The sequence below is a fragment of the Dicentrarchus labrax genome, unplaced genomic scaffold (genome assembly GCF_905237075.1).
Source record: "Dicentrarchus labrax unplaced genomic scaffold, dlabrax2021, whole genome shotgun sequence".
NCBI lineage: Eukaryota > Metazoa > Chordata > Actinopteri > Moronidae > Dicentrarchus > Dicentrarchus labrax.
In genome coordinates this window covers 11,230,880-11,250,121 of record NW_026136713.1, presented here as the reverse complement: position 1 = coordinate 11,250,121, position 19,242 = coordinate 11,230,880, and the positions used below count along the sequence as shown (strand labels likewise).

At 41.9% G+C, this 19,242-nt stretch overlaps 3 protein-coding genes and 1 long non-coding RNA gene across 5 annotated transcripts; 3 read left to right on the top strand and 1 right to left on the bottom strand.

Moving 5' to 3' along the window:
* Positions 1 to 180: 180 nt before the first annotated feature.
* On the top strand, positions 181 to 6,388 carry prpf19 (pre-mRNA processing factor 19). Its single transcript, XM_051419632.1, has 16 exons — positions 181 to 371; positions 547 to 696; positions 1,186 to 1,262; positions 1,589 to 1,730; positions 1,892 to 1,965; positions 2,074 to 2,139; positions 2,245 to 2,286; positions 2,421 to 2,495; positions 2,614 to 2,689; positions 2,799 to 2,908; positions 3,069 to 3,224; positions 3,358 to 3,427; positions 3,514 to 3,687; positions 3,878 to 3,960; positions 5,361 to 5,466; positions 5,564 to 6,388. Exons 1-16 carry the CDS (start codon positions 353 to 355, stop codon positions 5,659 to 5,661), a joined length of 1,518 nt encoding a protein of 505 aa, XP_051275592.1. The 5' UTR covers positions 181 to 352; the 3' UTR covers positions 5,662 to 6,388.
* Positions 4,463 to 5,365, bottom strand: LOC127374411 (uncharacterized). Its single transcript, XR_007887028.1, has 3 exons — positions 5,283 to 5,365; positions 4,950 to 4,995; positions 4,463 to 4,565 (listed from the first exon to the last, which is right to left on the bottom strand). It is a non-coding gene; the product is annotated as an uncharacterized LOC127374411 (long non-coding RNA).
* A 951-nt stretch (positions 6,389 to 7,339) lies between the features above and the next one.
* tcirg1b (T cell immune regulator 1, ATPase H+ transporting V0 subunit a3b) lies at positions 7,340 to 16,985 on the top strand. 2 transcript variants are annotated; one of them, XM_051419619.1, is made up of 21 exons: positions 7,340 to 7,504; positions 8,473 to 8,595; positions 8,916 to 8,994; positions 9,097 to 9,245; positions 9,389 to 9,484; positions 9,612 to 9,676; positions 9,799 to 9,925; positions 10,068 to 10,150; positions 10,243 to 10,336; positions 10,545 to 10,757; positions 10,857 to 11,007; positions 11,444 to 11,583; positions 11,714 to 11,871; positions 11,958 to 12,048; positions 12,157 to 12,275; positions 12,398 to 12,611; positions 13,775 to 13,885; positions 13,965 to 14,051; positions 14,150 to 14,270; positions 14,467 to 14,638; positions 16,082 to 16,985. In XM_051419619.1, the coding sequence occupies exons 2-21, from the start codon at positions 8,479 to 8,481 to the stop codon at positions 16,173 to 16,175; spliced, it is 2,481 nt and encodes an 826-aa protein (XP_051275579.1). In that variant the 5' UTR covers positions 7,340 to 7,504; positions 8,473 to 8,478; the 3' UTR covers positions 16,176 to 16,985. The 2 variants fall into 2 exon arrangements, with proteins under 2 accessions (XP_051275579.1, XP_051275580.1); XM_051419620.1 differs by having other exon boundaries at positions 7,352 to 7,504; positions 8,458 to 8,595.
* Positions 16,986 to 17,567: 582 nt separating this feature from the next.
* Positions 17,568 to 19,226, top strand: mrpl18 (mitochondrial ribosomal protein L18). Its single transcript, XM_051419651.1, has 4 exons — positions 17,568 to 17,846; positions 18,000 to 18,168; positions 18,612 to 18,846; positions 18,939 to 19,226. Exons 1-4 carry the CDS (start codon positions 17,768 to 17,770, stop codon positions 19,014 to 19,016), a joined length of 561 nt encoding a protein of 186 aa, XP_051275611.1. The 5' UTR covers positions 17,568 to 17,767; the 3' UTR covers positions 19,017 to 19,226.
* The last annotated feature ends 16 nt before the right edge of the window (positions 19,227 to 19,242 follow it).

Genomic DNA, 19,242 nt, shown 5'->3' with positions numbered 1-19,242 from the left:
CTTAAAAAGCTGTACATTAAGAAATGTGCTTGATCAACGTAAAAAATTGTTGACAATTAATTTTCTATCTATCGACCCATCATTTCTGCACCAGTTATTGGTGTATTGATCAGAGCAGTATGTTTGTCCCGCCGGTGGAGGGCAGTGGAGGACCTGTGAGCCTCGGACGCTCACAGACGGAAAGAAAGCGTAGAAGAAGAACCCCGTTTGTAGCGGCAATGAAAAGACAGCGTGTTACTTACAAATCGAGTAAAACATAAGCAAAGTCAGTACATTAGCGGTAATAACCATCTAAATACAGGACGAGCGTAATTCAACCTCCAGAAGAGAGTACACGGACTGCGTCGGGAAGATGGCTTTGGTTTGTGCAAGTAAGTTAAAGTTGAATTCATTCATACGACGGAGGCAGCGCGCTAACGCTACTAGCTCATTTAAGCTAACGTTAGCGGCCACGCAATGCCGCCCGCTACCTCACGGATAGTTCGCGTTTGTTGTTCGTGTTGTGTGTTTTTTTTTTTTTAAAGCTGTGTTTGCGTTGTTTTCTAGTCTCCAACGAGGTCCCGGAGCACCCGTGTGTGTCCCCGGTGTCCAACCAGGTGTTTGAACGCAGGCTGATTGAGAAATACATCGCGGAGAATGGGACGGACCCGATGAACGGACAACCCTTGTCCGAGGAACAGCTCGTAGATATCAAAGGTAAACTACTTCTGCGTGATATTTCTAGTTGGGGATAGATGTGAGGGACTGGGAGCAGCTGGAGATCTGCACTCAACTACTGGATACACCTCGTTAACAATGTGTAAAAAGTAACGTAAGTTTTTAATGAATCCTCGTGGAGGTCATAATGTCCAGTTTCGTTTAAAGTAAAAAGGTTCATTCATCTTTTGTGTTCACGTCTGCAGGGTGAAGTTTGATGTGGTGTTAAATTATTTATTGATTTTATGTTCTTTAATAAATCATTGGGTTTATAACATGTGGCCGTCAGAGTATCTGAAAGGCCTAAAAAATGATTTCATGATGGTTGTTTAATCCAACCAGGAGAATAAACCCCCAAATATTCAGTTTGCTGTGACATAAGACAATGAAAAGCAGCAAGAAGCTGTAATTACAGAATGTTTGCCATTATTTGCTTTAAAAATGATTATTTGACTATCAAGATTGTTAAAACTTTTTCTCTTTTTTTAGTGTCCCATCCTATTAGACCAAAGGCACCATCAGCAACAAGCATCCCCGCCATTCTCAAGTCCCTTCAAGATGAATGGGTAAGTGTAGTTAACCAACGAGGAGAAATCCACAACAAAACACCTTCATCACGCTGATAATATCACCCAGAATTTCGGTTTTGGTGGTTTTTTTAATTTATTTTTTTGCTTTGAAGGAAGTATTCTGCACACTAGTCAACCTTAGTTGGGGAATATACTAATCTTTTAAATTACTTTGTGCTTTAGTAGAGCACCGTGCAACTTGACTGAAAGAGACATAAAATGCACCAAAATATTAAAATATCTTCAGGAATTATGTACCAAGTTGATTATTCTGAAGTTTATATGAGATGTTCCTTAACCCTGTTGTCTCTTCTCCGCACTAGGATGCTGTTATGCTTCATAGCTTCACCCTGCGGCAGCAGCTACAGACTACTCGCCAAGAACTCTCTCACGCCCTCTACCAACACGATGCCGCCTGCAGAGTCATCGCTCGACTCACCAAAGAGGTCACCGCTGCGAGAGAAGGTTGGTTGGCAGCAGTTTGTGTGTCCTCTGTTGCAGGGCGTACATCCAGTTGTAAAGCACATCAACACTCTCCAGATTCTGCTCCACTCTACACCCACATGGTTTTATAGACAATATTATGAGAGCATTCTTTTCTTATGGGGTCCATTTCCTCTTTACAGCTCTGGCCACACTCAAACCCCAAGCTGGATTGGTTGCCCCTCAGGCAGTTCCCGCCTCTCAGCCGGCTGCAGCAGTGAGTAATCAACTTTTTATTCCAGTTAATAAGATACTGAGAAATGCTTATGGTATTCTTTTGCTGTACCTCTCCTAATAACCTCTTATTCTGCTGTCTGTATCTCAGGGTGCTGGTGGAGAGCCTATGGAGATCAGTGAACAGGTGGGAATGACCCCAGAGATCATCCAGAAGGTAAGATTACTTATTTACCTACATACGTCATTATTGGGCTATAAGCTTTCCATTTTCTTTAGCAAGTCTTAAGATTGTTTCAATATGCTTTTTCTCTGTTTTCAGCTCCAAGACAAAGCTACCATCCTCACTACAGAAAGAAAGAAGGTATTATATGGCTCTTTTATTAACTAATTTCTGCTGTAATATCTCAATGTGTGACACTTGTTCTTCTATAACAGTTGTGTTACTATGTCATATACCGTCATACACCCTTTAACTGCTTATCTGTATTTCTCCAGAGAGGAAAAACTGTCCCAGAGGAGCTGGTTAGAGCTGAGGATCTCAGCAAATACCGCCAGGTGGCCTCGCATGCTGTAAGTATAGATTAGTGTCTGTTGGAGTATAAATTACATTTTCTTACCCCTTTAATCAGAAGGCTGAAACAGTGCTTTGATTGAGTTGATGTTAACATGTGCTCCTTGTTGTCTTCAGGGTCTTCATAGTGCTAGTGTCCCTGGTATTCTGGCTCTGGATCTGTGTCCCTCAGACACCAACAAAGTTCTTACCGGTACATTGATTTCTTCCAGTGCTCAGCTGCATCTTTTTGTCATTTGTTTACACATTACAAGCCATTTTGAAGGCTTTTTATTTGATATCCTCTCTCTTGTGTTCCCCAGGTGGAGCTGATAAGAACGTGGTGGTGTTTGACAAGAACGAGGAGCAGATTGTGGCGACGCTTAAGGGTCACACCAAGAAGGTCACCTCTGTCATTTACCATCCATCCCAGGTAATGTTTTCTTTGTCGCTGACAAAAAATAGTCAAATCTTTATTTCAAAAAACCAATCCTGTGACTGCACTGCTCTCTGTTTGAATTATTCAGAGACCTGCTAAGTAGGATCTGATATTTTTACTCATTTTTCATCCCTTTCTGTCTTTTCCCCTCCAGTCTGTGGTCTTCTCTGCATCTCCAGACAACACCATCCGTGTGTGGTCCGTCGCCGGGGGCAACTGTGTCCAGGTGGTGCGTGCCCACGAGGGAGGTGTCACTGGACTCTCCCTACATGCTACTGGGGACTACCTGCTCAGCTCCTCTGAGGATCAGGTGTGTGTTTGCTTGATAAAAATACTGACTGACTTTATGCTGTATTTAACACTGAAGTAAAAGTGATCTCTTCACAGGTTAATTGCTTCACCACACTGACCTTTTACCATTTTATTTCCTTACTGTCCTGCAGTACTGGGCCTTTTCTGATATCCAGACTGGTAGAGTCCTCACCAAAGTCACTGATGAAAGTGCTGGCTGCGGTAAGTGTCTCTATGTTAACTTGTGTGGCAATCTCAATAAGTGTCTCCCTGCTCCCGGTGGTTAATGTTTCTGTCTGTCCCTACAGCTCTCACCTGTGCTCAGTTCCACCCTGATGGTCTTATTTTTGGCACCGGGACGGCTGATTCCCAAATCAAGATCTGGGATCTGAAGGAGCGCACCAACGTGGCCAACTTCCCAGGCCACTCTGGTCCCGTCACCTCCATTGCTTTCTCTGAGAACGGATACTATCTGGCCACAGGTTAGAGCTACTAACAGCAGCTTCACACTGTTGCTGCCAATGTTTGCAGTGCAAAGTGAATTACATCAGGTGGAAATGTTGCAGAAAAATACAAATCATATTAAGATGTACACTGACCAACTAAACATCTAAAGTCCTCCATTTTTGGAAACTATATTTAATTGTGTAACATCCTTGTGCTGCGCTCCAGGTGCCCAGGATAGCTCTCTGAAACTGTGGGATTTGAGGAAACTGAAGAACTTCAAGACCATCACCCTGGACAACAACTATGAGGTAAATAAATGCAGGTATTTCTCATATGAAGAAATAGTTAAAAGTTTTTTGGAGGTTTGTTTGCTTAGCGTCAAGTTGCTACTGTGCTCATGTCTGTCTGTGAAGAAAGAAGCTGCAGGCAGTTTAAGTTATCTTAGCAGAGAGATAGAAGCTATTTCTTGGCTGGGCGCTGTGGCATCATGATGTCTTGACGTCACCTTGTGTGAAACGAACCAGATAAAATGTAATTATTAGTCAAATCTAAAGGTGCTGGTAGGTGGATTGTTTTAACTTTGGAGAGAACCAGGCTAGCTGTTTTACCACTTCTTCCTGTCTTAATGCTAAGCTAAGCTAACCATGTTAAGGCTCTAGTATCACATTTATCATACAGACATGAAAGTATTAATCTTCGCTTCTGACTCTCACAACAAAGCAAATAAACACATTTCATGTCATTAAGAAGACTTAAGAGTCTCTCAGTTGATACGAAGATGTTATTGAGCACATTGGCTGTGATCTTTTCTCTTGTCCTTGCTGCCATTCCTCTGTTCTCCAACCTCTCATTCCTCTGTTCTCCAACCTCTCCTTCCTCCGTTCTCCAACCTCTCCTTCCTCTGTTCTCCAACCTCTCCCCGTTCACCCCCTCTTCCTCCGTTCTCCAACCTCTCCTTCCTCCGTTCTCCAAACCTCTCCCCCTGTTCTCCAAACCTCTCCTTCCTCCGTTCTCCAAACCTCTCCTTCCTCTGTTCTCCAACCCCCCTCTGTTCTCTAAACCTCTCATTCCTCTGTTCTCCAACCTCATTCCTCTGTTCTCCAACCTCTCCTTCCTCTCTTCTCCAAACCTCTCATTCCTCTGTTCTCCAACCTCATTCCTTTCACCTCCCTTTCTTTTTTTCCACCTCCTTCCTCTGTTCTCCAACCTCTCCTTCCTCTGTTCTCCAAACCTCTCCTTCCTCTGTTCTCCAACCTCATTCCTCTGTTCTCCAACCTCTCCTTCCTGTTCTCCAAACCTCTCCTTCCTCTGTTCTCCAACCTCTCCTTCCTCTGTTCTCCAACCTCATTCCTCTGTTCTCCAACCTCTCCTTCCTGTTCTCCAACCTCTCCTTCCTCTGTTCTCCAACCTCTCATCCTCTTTCCCAACCTCATTCCTCTGTTCTCCAACCTCTCCTTCCTCTCCTCCAAACCTCTATTCCTCTGTTCTCCAACCTCATCCTCTGTTCTCCAACCTCATTCTCCTCTTCTCCAACCTCTCATTCCTCTGTTCTCCAACCTCATTCCTCTGTTCTCCAACCTCCCCCAACCTCCTTCCTGTTCTCCAACCTCTCCTTCCTCTGTTCTCCAACCTCTCCTTCCTCTGTTCTCCAACCTCTCATTCCTCTGTGCTTCTGAATCTCATTCCTTTTTGTTTTTTCTGTTTTCAGGTGAAGTCCCTCGTGTTTGACCAGAGCGGTACCTACCTCGCTGTAGGAGGATCTGATATCCGTGTCTACATCTGCAAGCAGTGGTCTGAGGTCCTTAACTTCACAGGTGAGGAGGAGGAAATGCCAATCTCTTGTGAAATGTTCGTCCTGTATGTATGTCACATTGGAGCATTGACCTTTTTGTTTCTACTCTCTATGTGTAGACCATACAGGATTGGTGACTGGAGTGGCCTTTGGAGAGAACGCGCAGTTCCTGACCTCTGCAGGAATGGACAGAAGTCTAAAGTTTTACAGTTTGTAGAAAAGGAATAAACTTCAGGCTGAAGGGAGGAGGACAACTGAGAGGAGTATAGAATGGTCTCTATGTCTGAGCAGTCACTATCCTGGACACTGACTTGGCATAGACTTACATTTTGTAGGAAAAGAAGAGAGAAAAAAAATCACCGCTAACTTTGCTTCATTAGTGTTTGTCCTCATGTCCAGGAGATCCCATACAATTGTCGGCTGTAAGAACCACAGCATCATGTTTAGGATAACATGTCTGTTGGCATTGTAAGTCTGAAGTGTAAATGATGTGAAATGAGATACAGAAGATGGTGATTTACCAGCAAATATGATTTTACTGTAGGCTTTGTTTTTTTTTTTGTGTGTGTGTGGGGGATCTAAAGTTGCTTGTAATACAACTCCAACGTGTTGTAGTACACTGTTGGGAGCTATAATTGGTGTGACCACAATCTGCTTTAATTCTTAATGTAGACCAGCTTCATCAAGTATCTTTAGGGTTAAGAATAAAATACACCTGTAGTGATGTGCAGTACAGTTAAGCAGATAATAAACAGGTGTGTGAGATTCATGTTCCTCTGTGAAAATTTTTAGTCTTCTTTGACCTCCCTTCAATTTCATTTCCTGTTTCATTTGTTCCGTTTAAACTTTTGTCTTTTTCCAATTGTATATTTCTCATTACATGCTATTTTACCTGTTGCCACGCAGCCCTTTTACAATAAAATGAAATATCTTTTGTATGGCCATTCATCTGTTTGTCAGATCAAGACTGAGAGAGGGGCTGTTTGGTCCTCTGCTGGAATTAAAATGATCACACACACACACACACACACACACACACACACACACAGTGCTCAGTAAACCCACAGAGGCCATGTGATCCAATTCAAACTAAATAGTATGCTTATGTAGGAGTCTCCCTTGGTGCACTAAAATTTGTGCTTTGCTTTTGTTACTTTTATGTGTGAGCTCTATTACAAATTGATGTATATGTGCAATTTGATACTAGAAGACCTTTTACGTTCAGCTGATACAGATGTGTAGAAGTCACAACTGCATTCGTGGTACAGTATGCCATTAATTAATTGGATTAATTGGATGTGGAAATGCAGAAATATACAGTGAGGAATGCATTTTGAATTTTTGAAGTAGATGTAATTGTATTAATCTTCCATATGGTAACTGAACACAACATATCCCAAGCAGGCTATGTTTTTATAAGTTTAAAAATAAGTATGGAGATATTTAATTGCATAGAATTAAACCCAGGAAATACCACAAAATGCATTATTTTCTTACTTCTGAAACTTTTCGGATGTCGCTGCTCTTGAAAGTACAAAATCTGAATTCACTGCTCTTCTTTGTTGTTTTTGTTTCTGAACGGCGGAAAGGTTTCGGACAGTTAAATGAGAGTCATGCCACTCATTTAATTATGGCGTCGCTTAGCAACTAGTGTTTAGCAAAACCAACAGCGCCACACATGACATCTATTAACTAAGCGTTTGTTATTAAATAATAATAATAATAATAATAATAATCATCTAGCTAACGTTAGACGTTAGACCATCGACTGGTCCGAAAAAAACACAAACAACAACTAACGTTTACCGTCTTTTACCGCCATTTAAGTAACGTTAAAATCTCGGGGCCCTCTCGTGGCCAAATGAGAGACGAACGTCAACTGTCACGTGAGGCCGCAGTAACGTGACTTTGCCGAACGGGAAGTGTGAACCAGTACCGAGAAGTTCTCATAAACACGTCTGTTGTGTCACAGACAGTCACCTGTCTGTCGGTCGGTACGGTGCCTGGACAGCCTGAAAGACAGCGGGGTTGGAGTCCGACGGATTTTAGGAGGCAGACAGGTGAGACATGTAATATTTCCGCCTCATTTTGTGCTCACATGAGGCTGTTTTCTGTCTCTATCCACCGTGTGTGCACCGCTATTGTTAACGATTTAACGCTGAATCAAATCCGTGAGCAACTTGTCTTTTCTCCTCGTGGTATTACCCTAATCGATCATGTTTCACTTAATGTTTTTTTTTTTTTTTAACATCCTTTGTTCGATCTCTAATCGTTAAGCCTCGTTTCATTGTCATGGCGTGTGACTAAAAACGAAACTTTACAGGAAAAAAGAAAAAGAAATGTATGGACAGAGCCAGACATGATAGAGGTGAAACAGGAGGGTTATTGTTTGTTAAAGGAAATGCCAAAGTTACCTTAGAAATAACTGTATTGATTCCCTTTAAAGTTTATTTAAGTAACAGTCCCTACAACTTGATGCATTCACTTGTAATACATACACTAAACAATGTTCAGTTGTTTTGTTGGTTAAAAAAAAAAAAGTGTTTGGTCATTTTGGAGGCTGTAGTTTTTGGTGCTTTTTGTGGTATTTCCTCCACCTCTTTTATATCAATGAAGTTAGTCTAAATATAACACCGTACAGCTCCACTGCAAACTGCAGCCTTCAAAATAGACACAACATTTCAATCCACACTTCTCCAGAACAGTATGAGATGAGTTTATTGCAGTGCCTTAGTTTTACTCTTTCAACTGGTAACTGACTGTATATTTGTTTTTTTTAGTGTATCATAGTGTTTTTTTATTAACAAATGAACAAACTCTTGCAAAATGGACAGAAAGATGCCTCTGTAAGAATGGAAATCCCACCTGATCCTGTGATGATCAGGAGGAGCTGATGCTTCCCCTTTTTTTTTCAGTTTCCACTCATAAGCTTCTCTATTGTCACTGAGAGGCTTTTATTGTCCTAACTTCCACCCTCCTCCTCCTCCTCCTCTCATTCAACTATAAACGACAGTACTTTGTCGTGCAGGCAACTATGGGCTCCATGTTTCGCAGTGAGGAAGTGTGCCTGGTGCAGCTCTTCCTTCAGTCCGGCTCGGCCTACAACTGTGTCAGTGAGCTGGGAGAGTTGGGCCTCGTTGAGTTTAGAGACGTGAGTAACTTTTGGATTGTGATATTGTGGTGAAACGCTCTACTAGTTAGCTACTGTTTGGGCCAGAATGTGCAATTGGTCTGACCACATTTATGCCTTAAATTCTTCCCCATGTTTTTTTGTGTGTTTTGGCTCATATCACAAACCGATCATTGTTCTAATTCTCTGTAATGCACAGTAATTGATCTATTTACAGCTGAATCTGAGTTTAGGGTCAGATGGTGAACTGATGGCTGCTTTGAGTCACTGAGTCACAGCAACATGTTCCTCCTCATAGTGATCAGATGAGTAACCCTGTCTCCATTCTCCTCATGTTTTAGTTAAATCCCAATGTGAACGCCTTCCAGAGGAAGTTTGTCGGTGAGGTCAGACGATGCGAGGAACTTGAGAAAACATTTAGTAAGTACTGACTCATTATTCCCAACAAACATTTTCGTCCACGTTCTTTATTTTATTTATTTTTTTCCTGCCTGCTCTGACCTCCTTTATCTGCCCTTTCAGCCTTCCTGGAGCAGGAGATCAATCGCTCCCTGTCTCCACCCTTGCAGGGTCCCCTATCTCCTCCGTGCCCGACACCTTTGGCCCCTCAGCCCCGTGAACTCATCACCATAGAGGAGGAATGTGAGAGGCTGGCCAGAGAGCTCAAAGAGGTGAGCGCTTAAACGATGCTGACATGATAAATTATAGACGAGCCTCTGTTGTCTCATTAGCGCACTAAAAGAGGTTGAACTTTTTGGCTTGAGAGACATTTTTTTTGTGTGTTTTTTTTTTTTTTTTTTTTTAACTAACTTAGGTCTCAAGAAACAGAGACAGCCTCCGGGCTCAGCTGACCCAGCTCTGTCAGTACCGAGGAGTCTTGACCAGGACACACTCTCTCACAGCCTCGCAGGTGGAAAAAAAACACTACATTTCTGCAACAATTCTGGCATCATTTATGAACTTTTCCTTAAATTACGGTGCTGGAGTGAGCAAACAAATGTCTGTAAACTAAATCTACAAACAAATTCTTCTCACAGGCACCACCACCGCCTGTACTGGAAAGCCAGGGCCTGTTTGATAACCGCCAAGATGTCCACCTCAGGTAGCTCTGATTTACTAAAAAGGGGCACAATTCGCTCAGTCTGGCTTGGGAACAAGAGGGTTGCCAGTATGAGTTTTTAATCTACATTTAACACGTCTCCCACTGCATCTCCTCTCTCTCAGTTTTGTGGCAGGGGTGGTCCATCCTTGGAAGGTCCCATCATTTGAACGGTTGTTATGGCGGGCATGTCGCGGTTATATTATTGTGGATTTCAGAGAAATGGGGGATCGACTTGAGCACCCGGACACGGTGGGAACTGGGAGAAGGGGAGGATCATGGTTGAGAGATAGATGTGAAAGTTATTTCTGTTTCAGGGAAAGTCTCTGATGATTATGTAACATCTAATGAGGGATTTGTGGATATTTTGTCAAAGTGGATTCTTTGTTTGCAGGGGGAAATGGTGCAATGGACAGTGTTCCTCATTTCCTACTGGGGAGATCAGATCGGACAGAAAGTCAAGAAGATATGTGATTGGTGGGTATATACCCGTGGATCAGTTCAGATTTCCACACTGCAGTGTCCGTTGAAGCTGTTGAATATCTTTTTGTTTTCCCCTTTCCTCACAGTTTCCGCACACAGACATTTGCATACCCTGAGAGCACTGCAGAGAGAGAGGAGATTCTCCAGGGACTTCAAGGCAGAATTGAAGACATTAAATCAGTAAGTGTAGCGCATAATGATAAAAACAGTGAACAATGATGCAATCACCAGGATTTACGCTCTCTTTTGTCATTTCTATATCACAACTAAAAATACTAGAAAGCACAAAAATAGAAGTAATGTGGGTTTTCTTCTTTCTTTTTTTTGTATGCTTAGTACTTTCGAAACATGTTGCTTATGCACTCACTCTCACTTCCTTCTTCTCCAGGTCTTGTCACAGACCGAGTCCTTCCTGCAGCAGCTGCTGATGCGGGCTGTGGCTGTGCTGCCCCAGTGGAAGGTGCGGGTACAGAAGTGTAAGGCGGTGCAGATGGTGCTGAATCTCTGCAGCCCCTCCGTCACCGACAAATGCCTGATCGCTGAGGCCTGGTGTCCCACTGCCAAGCTGCCTGAGCTGCAAAGTGCTCTGAGAGAAGGAGGGGTGAGACAGTAGAGAAAAACATGGAAAAGTTGGAGATGTGCAAATCTGCCTTGTTTCTCACACTCCTCATTCTTATCCAACCCTCTTCTCTGTCCTCAGCGGAAGAGCGGCAGTGGGGTCGACTCTTTCTACAACCGCCTGCCCTCCTCCACACCTCCCCCCACCCTGTTTCCCGTCAACTCTTTCACAGCTGGTTTCCAAAACATTGTCGATGCTTACGGAGTGGCCTCCTACCGTGAAGTCAATCCAGGTACAGCAGCATAAGAGCCAAACCAATATTGTTTTTTTGAGACCGATACTGATTTTAGAGGGGAGAAATTCACCAAATTACAAGATATTATGGCTGATTTTGAGCTGGAATGAAAATAGACTGAAGATATACTGCATAAGGCTGCTGTCTTTATTACATTTTACATACAGGCTACATTATCAACCAATTCCAGAAATGAGAAAACACAAACACTGAGAAAATAAATAATAAATAAAACAAAAAGCTTAACATAAATACTGTAAAAACACTTTTTTGCATTATATACTGGAAAAAAACTACGCATATTGGATGACATATATGTCGATATCAATATGTCTGCAATAAGCCAATGTCTAGTTGGGCTCTAAAAAGTTTATTCTGCCAGAAGCCACAGCAGTTTTTAAAAGTTGAGTCTTTCCTCTCAATGCCTCTGCAGCGGTGTACACCATAATTACATTCCCCTTCCTGTTTGCTGTGATGTTTGGGGATGTTGGTCACGGTTTACTGATGACTCTCGGTGCCCTCTGGATGGTCCTTGAGGAAAAGGACCCCAAACTTAAGAACAACAACAACGAGGTAATTCAGAGGACATTTGCTCACACACACACACACACACACACACACTGCGCGCGCTCAACATAAGGAAATGTTTTCTTAAGTAAGATGTAAACTCTAAAACAAAAGAGCATCCGTCTGTGTGTTCCAGATCTGGAGGATGATGTTTGGAGGAAGGTATCTGATTCTGCTGATGGGACTGTTCTCTATCTACACGGGCGCCATTTACAACGAGTGCTTCAGCAGAGGCCTCACTACCTTCAGCTCATCGTGGCACGTCGGCCCGATGTTTGAGAAGAACATATGGAAGTGAGGATGTTTTTATACCCTCAAGTCCAGTCTTCTCACTCTGTTTTTATTGTCCATCTTACCTATTCATATTTTATTTCTTCCAGTTCATCCGTCCTGGCAGAGAACCAGTACTTATCCATGGATCCTGTTGTGTCTGGTGTTTTCACCAGCCCCTATCCATTTGGCATTGACCCGGTATGGCTGTCACACTCCTCCTCCTTCATGACTCCATTTTCTTTCATGCTGTCATCTTGTTTGTCGCTGCATCCATCCTAATTCTTTCTTGTTTTGTGTCTTTGTCAGATTTGGGGGCTGTCCAACAACAAACTAACTTTCCTTAACTCGTACAAGATGAAGATGTCAGTCGTCATCGGTGTCATTCACATGACTTTTGGAGTCTGCTTGTCATTCTTCAACTACTGGTAAGTAATTACTACTATTACTTGATGTTTTGGGTCAATTTTTTTTCTTTTTATATTTATTCTGACTTGCCTTCACATTTCCTCACTCCTGCTTTCCCTTGTTGTTGCTGTGTTCCCTCCAGGCACTTTGGCAAGATTAGCAGTGTGTTCTTTGTGCTGATCCCTGAACTGTTCTTCATGGTGTGTCTGTTTGGATATCTGGTGTTCATGGTGGTCTTCAAGTGGATCGCCTACACTCCTGCCCAGTCCAAAATCGCTCCCAGTATACTTATCCACTTCATAGACATGTTCCTCTTCACAGACAACCCAGAGAATCCACCTCTCTATACAGGACAGGTGTGTGTGTGTGTGTGTGTGTGTGTGTGTGTGTGTGTGTGTGTGTGTGTGTGTGTGGTGTGTGTGTGTGTGTGTGTGTGTGTGTGTGTGTGTGTGTGTGTGTGTGTGTGTGTGTGTGTGTGTGTGTGTGTGTGTGTGTGTGTGTGTGTGTGTGTGTGTGTGTGTGTGTGTGTGTGTGTGTGTGTGTGTGTGTGTGTGTGTGTGTGTGTGTGTGTGTGTGTGTGTGTGTGTGTGTGTGTGTGTGTGGTTGCTTATGCATGACATAGCCACCAGCCATTTTTAAAGCATGCCATAGGTTTTATATTGAAGAATGCATTTTCCTACATTCCTGGAAGACTCACCTTGAAGATGCATGAAACCTGCTTGAGACATGGAACCCATCACAGTGAACATTTAGTCTGTATTGTCTTTTGTCAAGGTTATTTAATTTTTCCAGGATATGTTGGAAAATTATCCAAAATTGTTAAGTTACCATACATTGTTTGGCAGTTTACTCTCAAACCTCAGATGTCGAATAGAATGTCTATAAACACGTGATCACACCAATAGACTTCTTTAAAAAATCAATGCTTTAACTGCATTAACAACAGAGATCGATTCATCTATTTGTTGTCAATTTTTAAATTAATTGGCAACCTTTTTTATATTTGATTAATTCTCGGATTTCAGCTTCTCAAATATGAATATTTTCTGGTTTCTTTAGTCCTCTTAACAGTAAACTGAACATTTGAGGACGTCACTTTGGGAATCAGTGATCATTATTTTTCACCATTTTCTGATATTTTATGGATCAAACAACAAATCGATTAATTCTTGCTCTTTTTTTTTTTTTTAAACGACAATAATGTAACAAGACGAAAGGACAATGAAATGCTTCACTGTGAGGAATAATATCAATGTTTCATGTCTCTGCAAGCTCATTTTCATACTTTACAGATATGAACTGAAACCAATGAACATCTGGAAGGTAGAAAATAAAAGTCCTTAAACCTAAAAAAAAACCCCATGGTATGCTTTGGAAAATGGTTTGCAGAAGTGAAAAGCATGCACTGTTTATAATTAATGGACAATAATTTGCACAAAACACCAGTGTTATAGCTTGCTAAAGTGAGCATGTGTTGCTCAAAGGCTTAACAGCTGCTCCTGTAACTCTCCATGTGTAGATTGTGGTGCAGAAGGTCCTGGTGGTGCTGGCCCTGTGTTCTGTCCCGGTCCTCCTGCTAGGGAAACCCATGTGTGAATACGTCTCATTCAAGAAAAGACGACGTCAAGTGGTGAGTCTGTGTTCGACTGGAACTTTAACCCTTTCTTTAGAGTTGGATGTATTTTCTGACATGATTTTTTGTTCATCAGGAGGAAGACAGACGTCCGCTGGTGGCTGACGGAGGCTCTATCAACACTCGTCAGGGGGAGGTGGAGGGAGGAACAGTTGAAGAGGAGGTAAGGGAGAAGCCTGAGTAACTTCCTAAACATATTAAATCTGGTAAGAGATGCACGTGATGTTGTGACTCTTGTGTTTTAAACTGTTCTGTTTGCAGGAGTTTGATGCGGCCGACGTGTTCATGCATCAAGCCATCCACACCATAGAGTACTGCCTGGGCTGCATCTCCAACACTGCTTCTTACCTCCGACTCTGGGCTCTCAGTCTGGCACACGCACGTTAGTGACACACACACACACACACACACACACACACACACACACACACCATCATACTCACATGATACACACACACACACACACACACACACACACACACACACAGACTTCCTCTCTAAAACACACTATTCTTTTTTCAGCCAGTTATTCATACACACGTGGCTGTCTCACAGTGAGTTATGTCTGTCTCCCGCAGAGCTGTCAGAGGTGTTGTGGGTGATGGTGATGCGTATTGCCCTGAGGTGGCAGGGCTATGTGGGATCTGCAGTCCTCTTTGTGGTTTTCGCCTTCTTCGGTGTGTTGACCATCTCCATCTTGCTGGTTATGGAGGGACTCTCCGCTTTCCTGCACGCACTCCGTCTGCACTGGTAAGGATGGGAGGAAGGAGAAGAAGGTGTTATAAAATACTGGATTGCTTAATTTTAAAGGTTTATGCCGATGGTCTTGGTTGCCTCTAAACGTCCATGGCCATGTCTCACAAAGCAGGATTAAATACGTAGGCTGGATATCTACACTGAGAGTCCATGTTTAAAAGGGTTAGCTAGATATTCTATGTTATTTATGAACTTCTAAGACACCAAACCCACAGAAATTATGAACAGACAAGTACAGAACTTCAACATTACATTGCAAACAAGGAACTTTGTCTCCTGTCCCAACAAGCCACAGAGAAAATTTTCTTTCCTAAAACACAACTCAAGTTTTGATCATCCAACCAGTAGAACTTATCATAATAACAAATGCACCGTGTGTAGCCCTCAAATTGTTGTCTAATGAACAATAAAATATGAACTGCACTTCATCTTCAGTCTCACCTAAATCACATAAACTCTTAGCCTGCCAGTTTCTATAACTAATGGCACTATTCAACATAACTGTGTACACAGAGAGATCTTAGACTTTCTGCTTCACATGAAGCTCTGCACTGTTGTTGTTTTTCATCATACAGTAGTTTGTAATTTAGGCTTGAACTAAATGTTAACAGACCTTCCTTATACATGAGGAGTCCTGGGTTTCACTTATCAAAGTTATACAGTTGCACACATTGCACTCTGTTGTCCATTCACCTAGTCACCTGACCAATGTGACAGGGGTGATCAATGTGCAGTCATGGCAGTTTACTTATTTTTATTGAGTTTTCCATCTTGCATGTAAAGTTGACCTTTTGGTTTAAAGGTTTGGGAGCCAAAGCAACAGGTATTTGACAACCTGGGAATGAAACTCAACCATCAACCATCTTTGTCGGCTCTGATTGGTTGTTTTCACTCAGGCCCGGTGGACTCTTGCCATTAGGAGCACTAGGAGAAGCTACAGGAACTGTACTGTTTTACACTGATTATCTGCCTCATGTACTACTGTCAGGATATAGTGAATATGACAAAAAGTTAGTTTTATAAAGGTTACTGACAGGGAAGGTTCCTCCTTTAGGTAGGATGAAAGTGCCCAGCACATTTCATGGACATTACATTTTGATATTTCTTATGTATTAATGGATTAATTTTGCTTTGTGGAGGTGCTACAGAAAGGACTCAGAGGTTGCCAAACCAACCATTTAGAAACCATGAAGATCCACATTTATTTATTTTCTCATCCTCACATGGATTAAAATGTTGTCATGTCACGGTCTATGTCAGTGGTATCATACAAGAGCATCACCAAAATTATTATTTTTTATTTTTAAACAAAAGTTTTAGAATAAACTACAGACAGGTTGTTGGTGAAGAGATGTAGAGAAATGGAGTGGGTGGACAACATTGGATCATGTGCTGTAAATTGTATTTGCTTGTTGACTTTGCTTGTCTCTCTTACAGGGTGGAGTTTCAGAACAAGTTCTACAGTGGAACAGGCTACAAGCTGAGCCCTTTCTCTTTCTCATCTCTGATCAACGCATCTGCCGCTATATGATCGGCCAAATGATGAGTTAGGATTGCCAAAAGGTTACGTTAACTTATGTATATTATTGAGTACTTGGACTACAACTACACACGTCGGAATGACTTTGTTTCCCTGTCCTAACCATGGTATTATAATGTCTTTAGGCTATGAAATGGTTGAATTCACTTGCACAATGATCATGATGGTTCCGACTGTTATTTTTGCATCAGCAGAATGAAAATGAGTCTCTATATAATGAATTACAAATGCATTATATATGAAATGAAAAAAAAAATACTTTTGTATCCCTTGCTATTTCTTTCACTATCTGTGTCCTGTACTGCTTTCTAATTACTCTTTAAGTAGCTCAAAAAATAGTAATCAGTTACTCTTCACTGTATGAACATATATTAGAGACATCAATTATAAAAAGGGAAACCACATCAATTAATGAATCTGTTCTGCAGTTTAAGGGAATGTATGATTGTTGAATTGGTGTATTGTGCTTTAATAAGCTGGTCCTGTAGGATTCTTCAAATTATGGCAGGGAATTATCTGAATGATCTTCATGAGCCAAAGATACTTTTCCCCCTCATTGTCATGTCTTCCAAACACAACACAGGTATTTATTGGTAATAAGTGTTTTGTAATGTGCCTTACTGGGACTGAGTGCTTGTTTATCCACTAAGTCTTTTGGACAGATCATAACATCCATTATCATGCTACTATTTTAAACAAAACTCTGGCCTGGACATTTATCTGTTTGTTTGTTTTTCTGCCGGTTTGCACTGTAAAATGAATTGAATTTGAACTGAAATTAAATATGATCTCCTTGTTTAATCTAATTGTGGGAAGTCATTCACTAAACAGGAAACCATTTATTGTGTTATGTATGATTAATTTATGATGTTAATGATGGAAGAAGTATTCAAATATTTTACTAAGTATAAAGAGCATTACCAAAGTGTAAAAATAGCATTAAATATATTATTGCTGTATACTGTACATATCAGAAGTAAAAATACCTATTAGGCAAAGTGATATATATAGTTCACATTATTTGATTATTATTGATTCATTAACATGTAAAATGCATTTTAATGTAGGTGACATAGATGGAACTTATTTAACTACCCTACCATAAAGTATATAGGTACATTTTTAATAATGCCTCCAAAAGTTTTAAAACTATTCTAATCTACAAACTAACTAACTAACTAGTTACTGTAGCTGTCAGATATCTGTGGTGTGGAGTAAAAAAGTTTAAACTGGAAGTACAAGTACCTCAGAATTGTACTAAATTACTCTTTTAATCTACTTACTACCAATGAAAGATACTGTATGGACAGAAATGTGCACACACGTAAACGGAACTGCGTCCTCGCTGGTGTTTCCGTCAGTGCCGCTTCTAAAGTAGCACCTGGCGAACCGGATGTTGTCCGAATGTCAAAGATGGCGGTTCCCATGCACTGACGGTATATAACGTTGTATCACCTCCCATGTCGCGGTAGTTTCTTTTCTACGAGAGTAAAAGAGCCAGTTTCCATGGTTGTTAGGGACACACCGCGTTACCAGGCACATTGACTTTGATTGATGAGGTGAACACAGTCGAGGAGGAGGAGATGGCTTTGAGTGAACTCACTCGCAGTGTACGGCGGCTGGTAGGTCAAATTCACCGATGTCGTCCGGTCACCCAGACAGGTACGTTGAGTGCAGTCCTTTATTTCTGTATCATAGTGTGTGAGCAGTTCAGGGGTATTTATTGTTAGTATCATTATTATTATATTGTTAGTTTAACTCAAATATCCACACACACTATCTTTATTGTTATTTAAAAACTGTTGTCTGTGTTAGCTCGGTGTCTGAGTCAGGGAGCCTCTCAGCCGGAGCCCAGCGCAGATGAAAATGAAGACGTGAACCCGACCTTTGTGAACAGAAACCCCCGGAACCTGGAGCAGATGGCCCTGGCTGTGAAGGACCGGGGCTGGAAAACGACCTGGCCCCACCGCCATTTCTACCACAGGTCTGTCTGTCTGTCTGTCTGTCTGTCTCTGTCTGTCTCTGTCTGTGTGTGTGTGTGTGTGTGTGTGTGTGTGTGTGTGTGTGTGTGTGTGTGTCAACAACAGTTTCTCTCCTGTCAGATTTGGGTGCATCATAGTAGCTGAGTGTGTTAAATCTCCCAGTTTGACGTCCATCAGATTCATCTGCGTTTGGGGAATCTGTTTAGTTAGAAAGCTGATGTTGTGTAAACCTGGGCACTAAAATGGTGAATCACTATCACTTTTCTTTTTAAATGAACATGTTGTGTTGCTCTTCCCTAGCCTGTAGTAAACTGTGATCATGCATGCATAGATACAACCTTATCTAAGTCCCCTATAGACAAAATCCTATAGGGGATCCTCTTCTTCTTTAATCCTGCAGATCTGAATTCCTCGGACCTCTCTCACTTCTGTTTCATCCTTGCAGGTTGGAGTTTTCTCGCTCCCAGCACCATGTGACAGCTAAGGTGTTCTCCAGCAGCTCACCTAACCCGGTGCTTACCTGTTCGACCAAAGAGTGGGCACTGAAGAGGGAGCTGCCTTCCACAAACTGTGTGGCAGCGTGTCAGGCTGTGGGCGAGGTGCTGGCACAGCGATGCCAGCAGGCCGGCATCACCAGGATGGTGTACAGGGAGATTCCCTGGACATACCGCTCTGATGCTGTGAGTACAACCAGCTACATCTGCTGTTGGAATTGTGTCCTTTTCCCCCTTTAAGGCGTCACCTGCTTCATATTTATCTCTCTCATTCACAGGTTCAGTCTTTCAGGGCAGCAATGAAAGAGGGAGGAGTCATTCTCAGTGAACCCAGAAGGAAATACATCGATACCTGAATTTATCTGTCATCTTATTACATCTGTTGTTTTGCAAAAAACATCCTGTGTATCCCTTCCTCTCGGCTCTTTTTTAATTATGACTGTACCGATATCAAGATGACGAGCGCTACAGTGAAGGACGATATAAAGAGAATCAAAATGAGTGATGAGAGTAAGGTTGCTTGTCCCTGTGCTTTGTCTCTTGTGGATAAAATGTTTCTGAACAGACTCAGTTCTTCCCTGG

Bases quoted from the DNA above. Each gene is read 5' to 3' on its own strand.
- prpf19 (XM_051419632.1), top strand. The intron at 2,690-2,798 runs GTACATTGATTT...TGTGTTCCCCAG, and splicing joins CACCAACAAAGTTCTTACCG to GTGGAGCTGATAAGAACGTG. The intron at 5,467-5,563 runs GTGAGGAGGAGG...CTCTATGTGTAG, and splicing joins TGAGGTCCTTAACTTCACAG to ACCATACAGGATTGGTGACT.
- tcirg1b (XM_051419619.1), top strand. From the start codon at position 8,479: ATGGGCTCCATGTTTCGCAGTGAGGAAGTGTGCCTGGTGCAGCTCTTC. The intron at 11,008-11,443 runs GTACAGCAGCAT...ATGCCTCTGCAG, and splicing joins CTACCGTGAAGTCAATCCAG to CGGTGTACACCATAATTACA. The intron at 13,886-13,964 runs GTGAGTCTGTGT...TTTGTTCATCAG, and splicing joins AGAAAAGACGACGTCAAGTG to GAGGAAGACAGACGTCCGCT.
- mrpl18 (XM_051419651.1), top strand. From the start codon at position 17,768: ATGGCTTTGAGTGAACTCACTCGCAGTGTACGGCGGCTGGTAGGTCAA. The intron at 17,847-17,999 runs GTACGTTGAGTG...TGTCTGTGTTAG, and splicing joins TCGTCCGGTCACCCAGACAG to CTCGGTGTCTGAGTCAGGGA. The intron at 18,169-18,611 runs GTCTGTCTGTCT...TCATCCTTGCAG, and splicing joins CACCGCCATTTCTACCACAG to GTTGGAGTTTTCTCGCTCCC.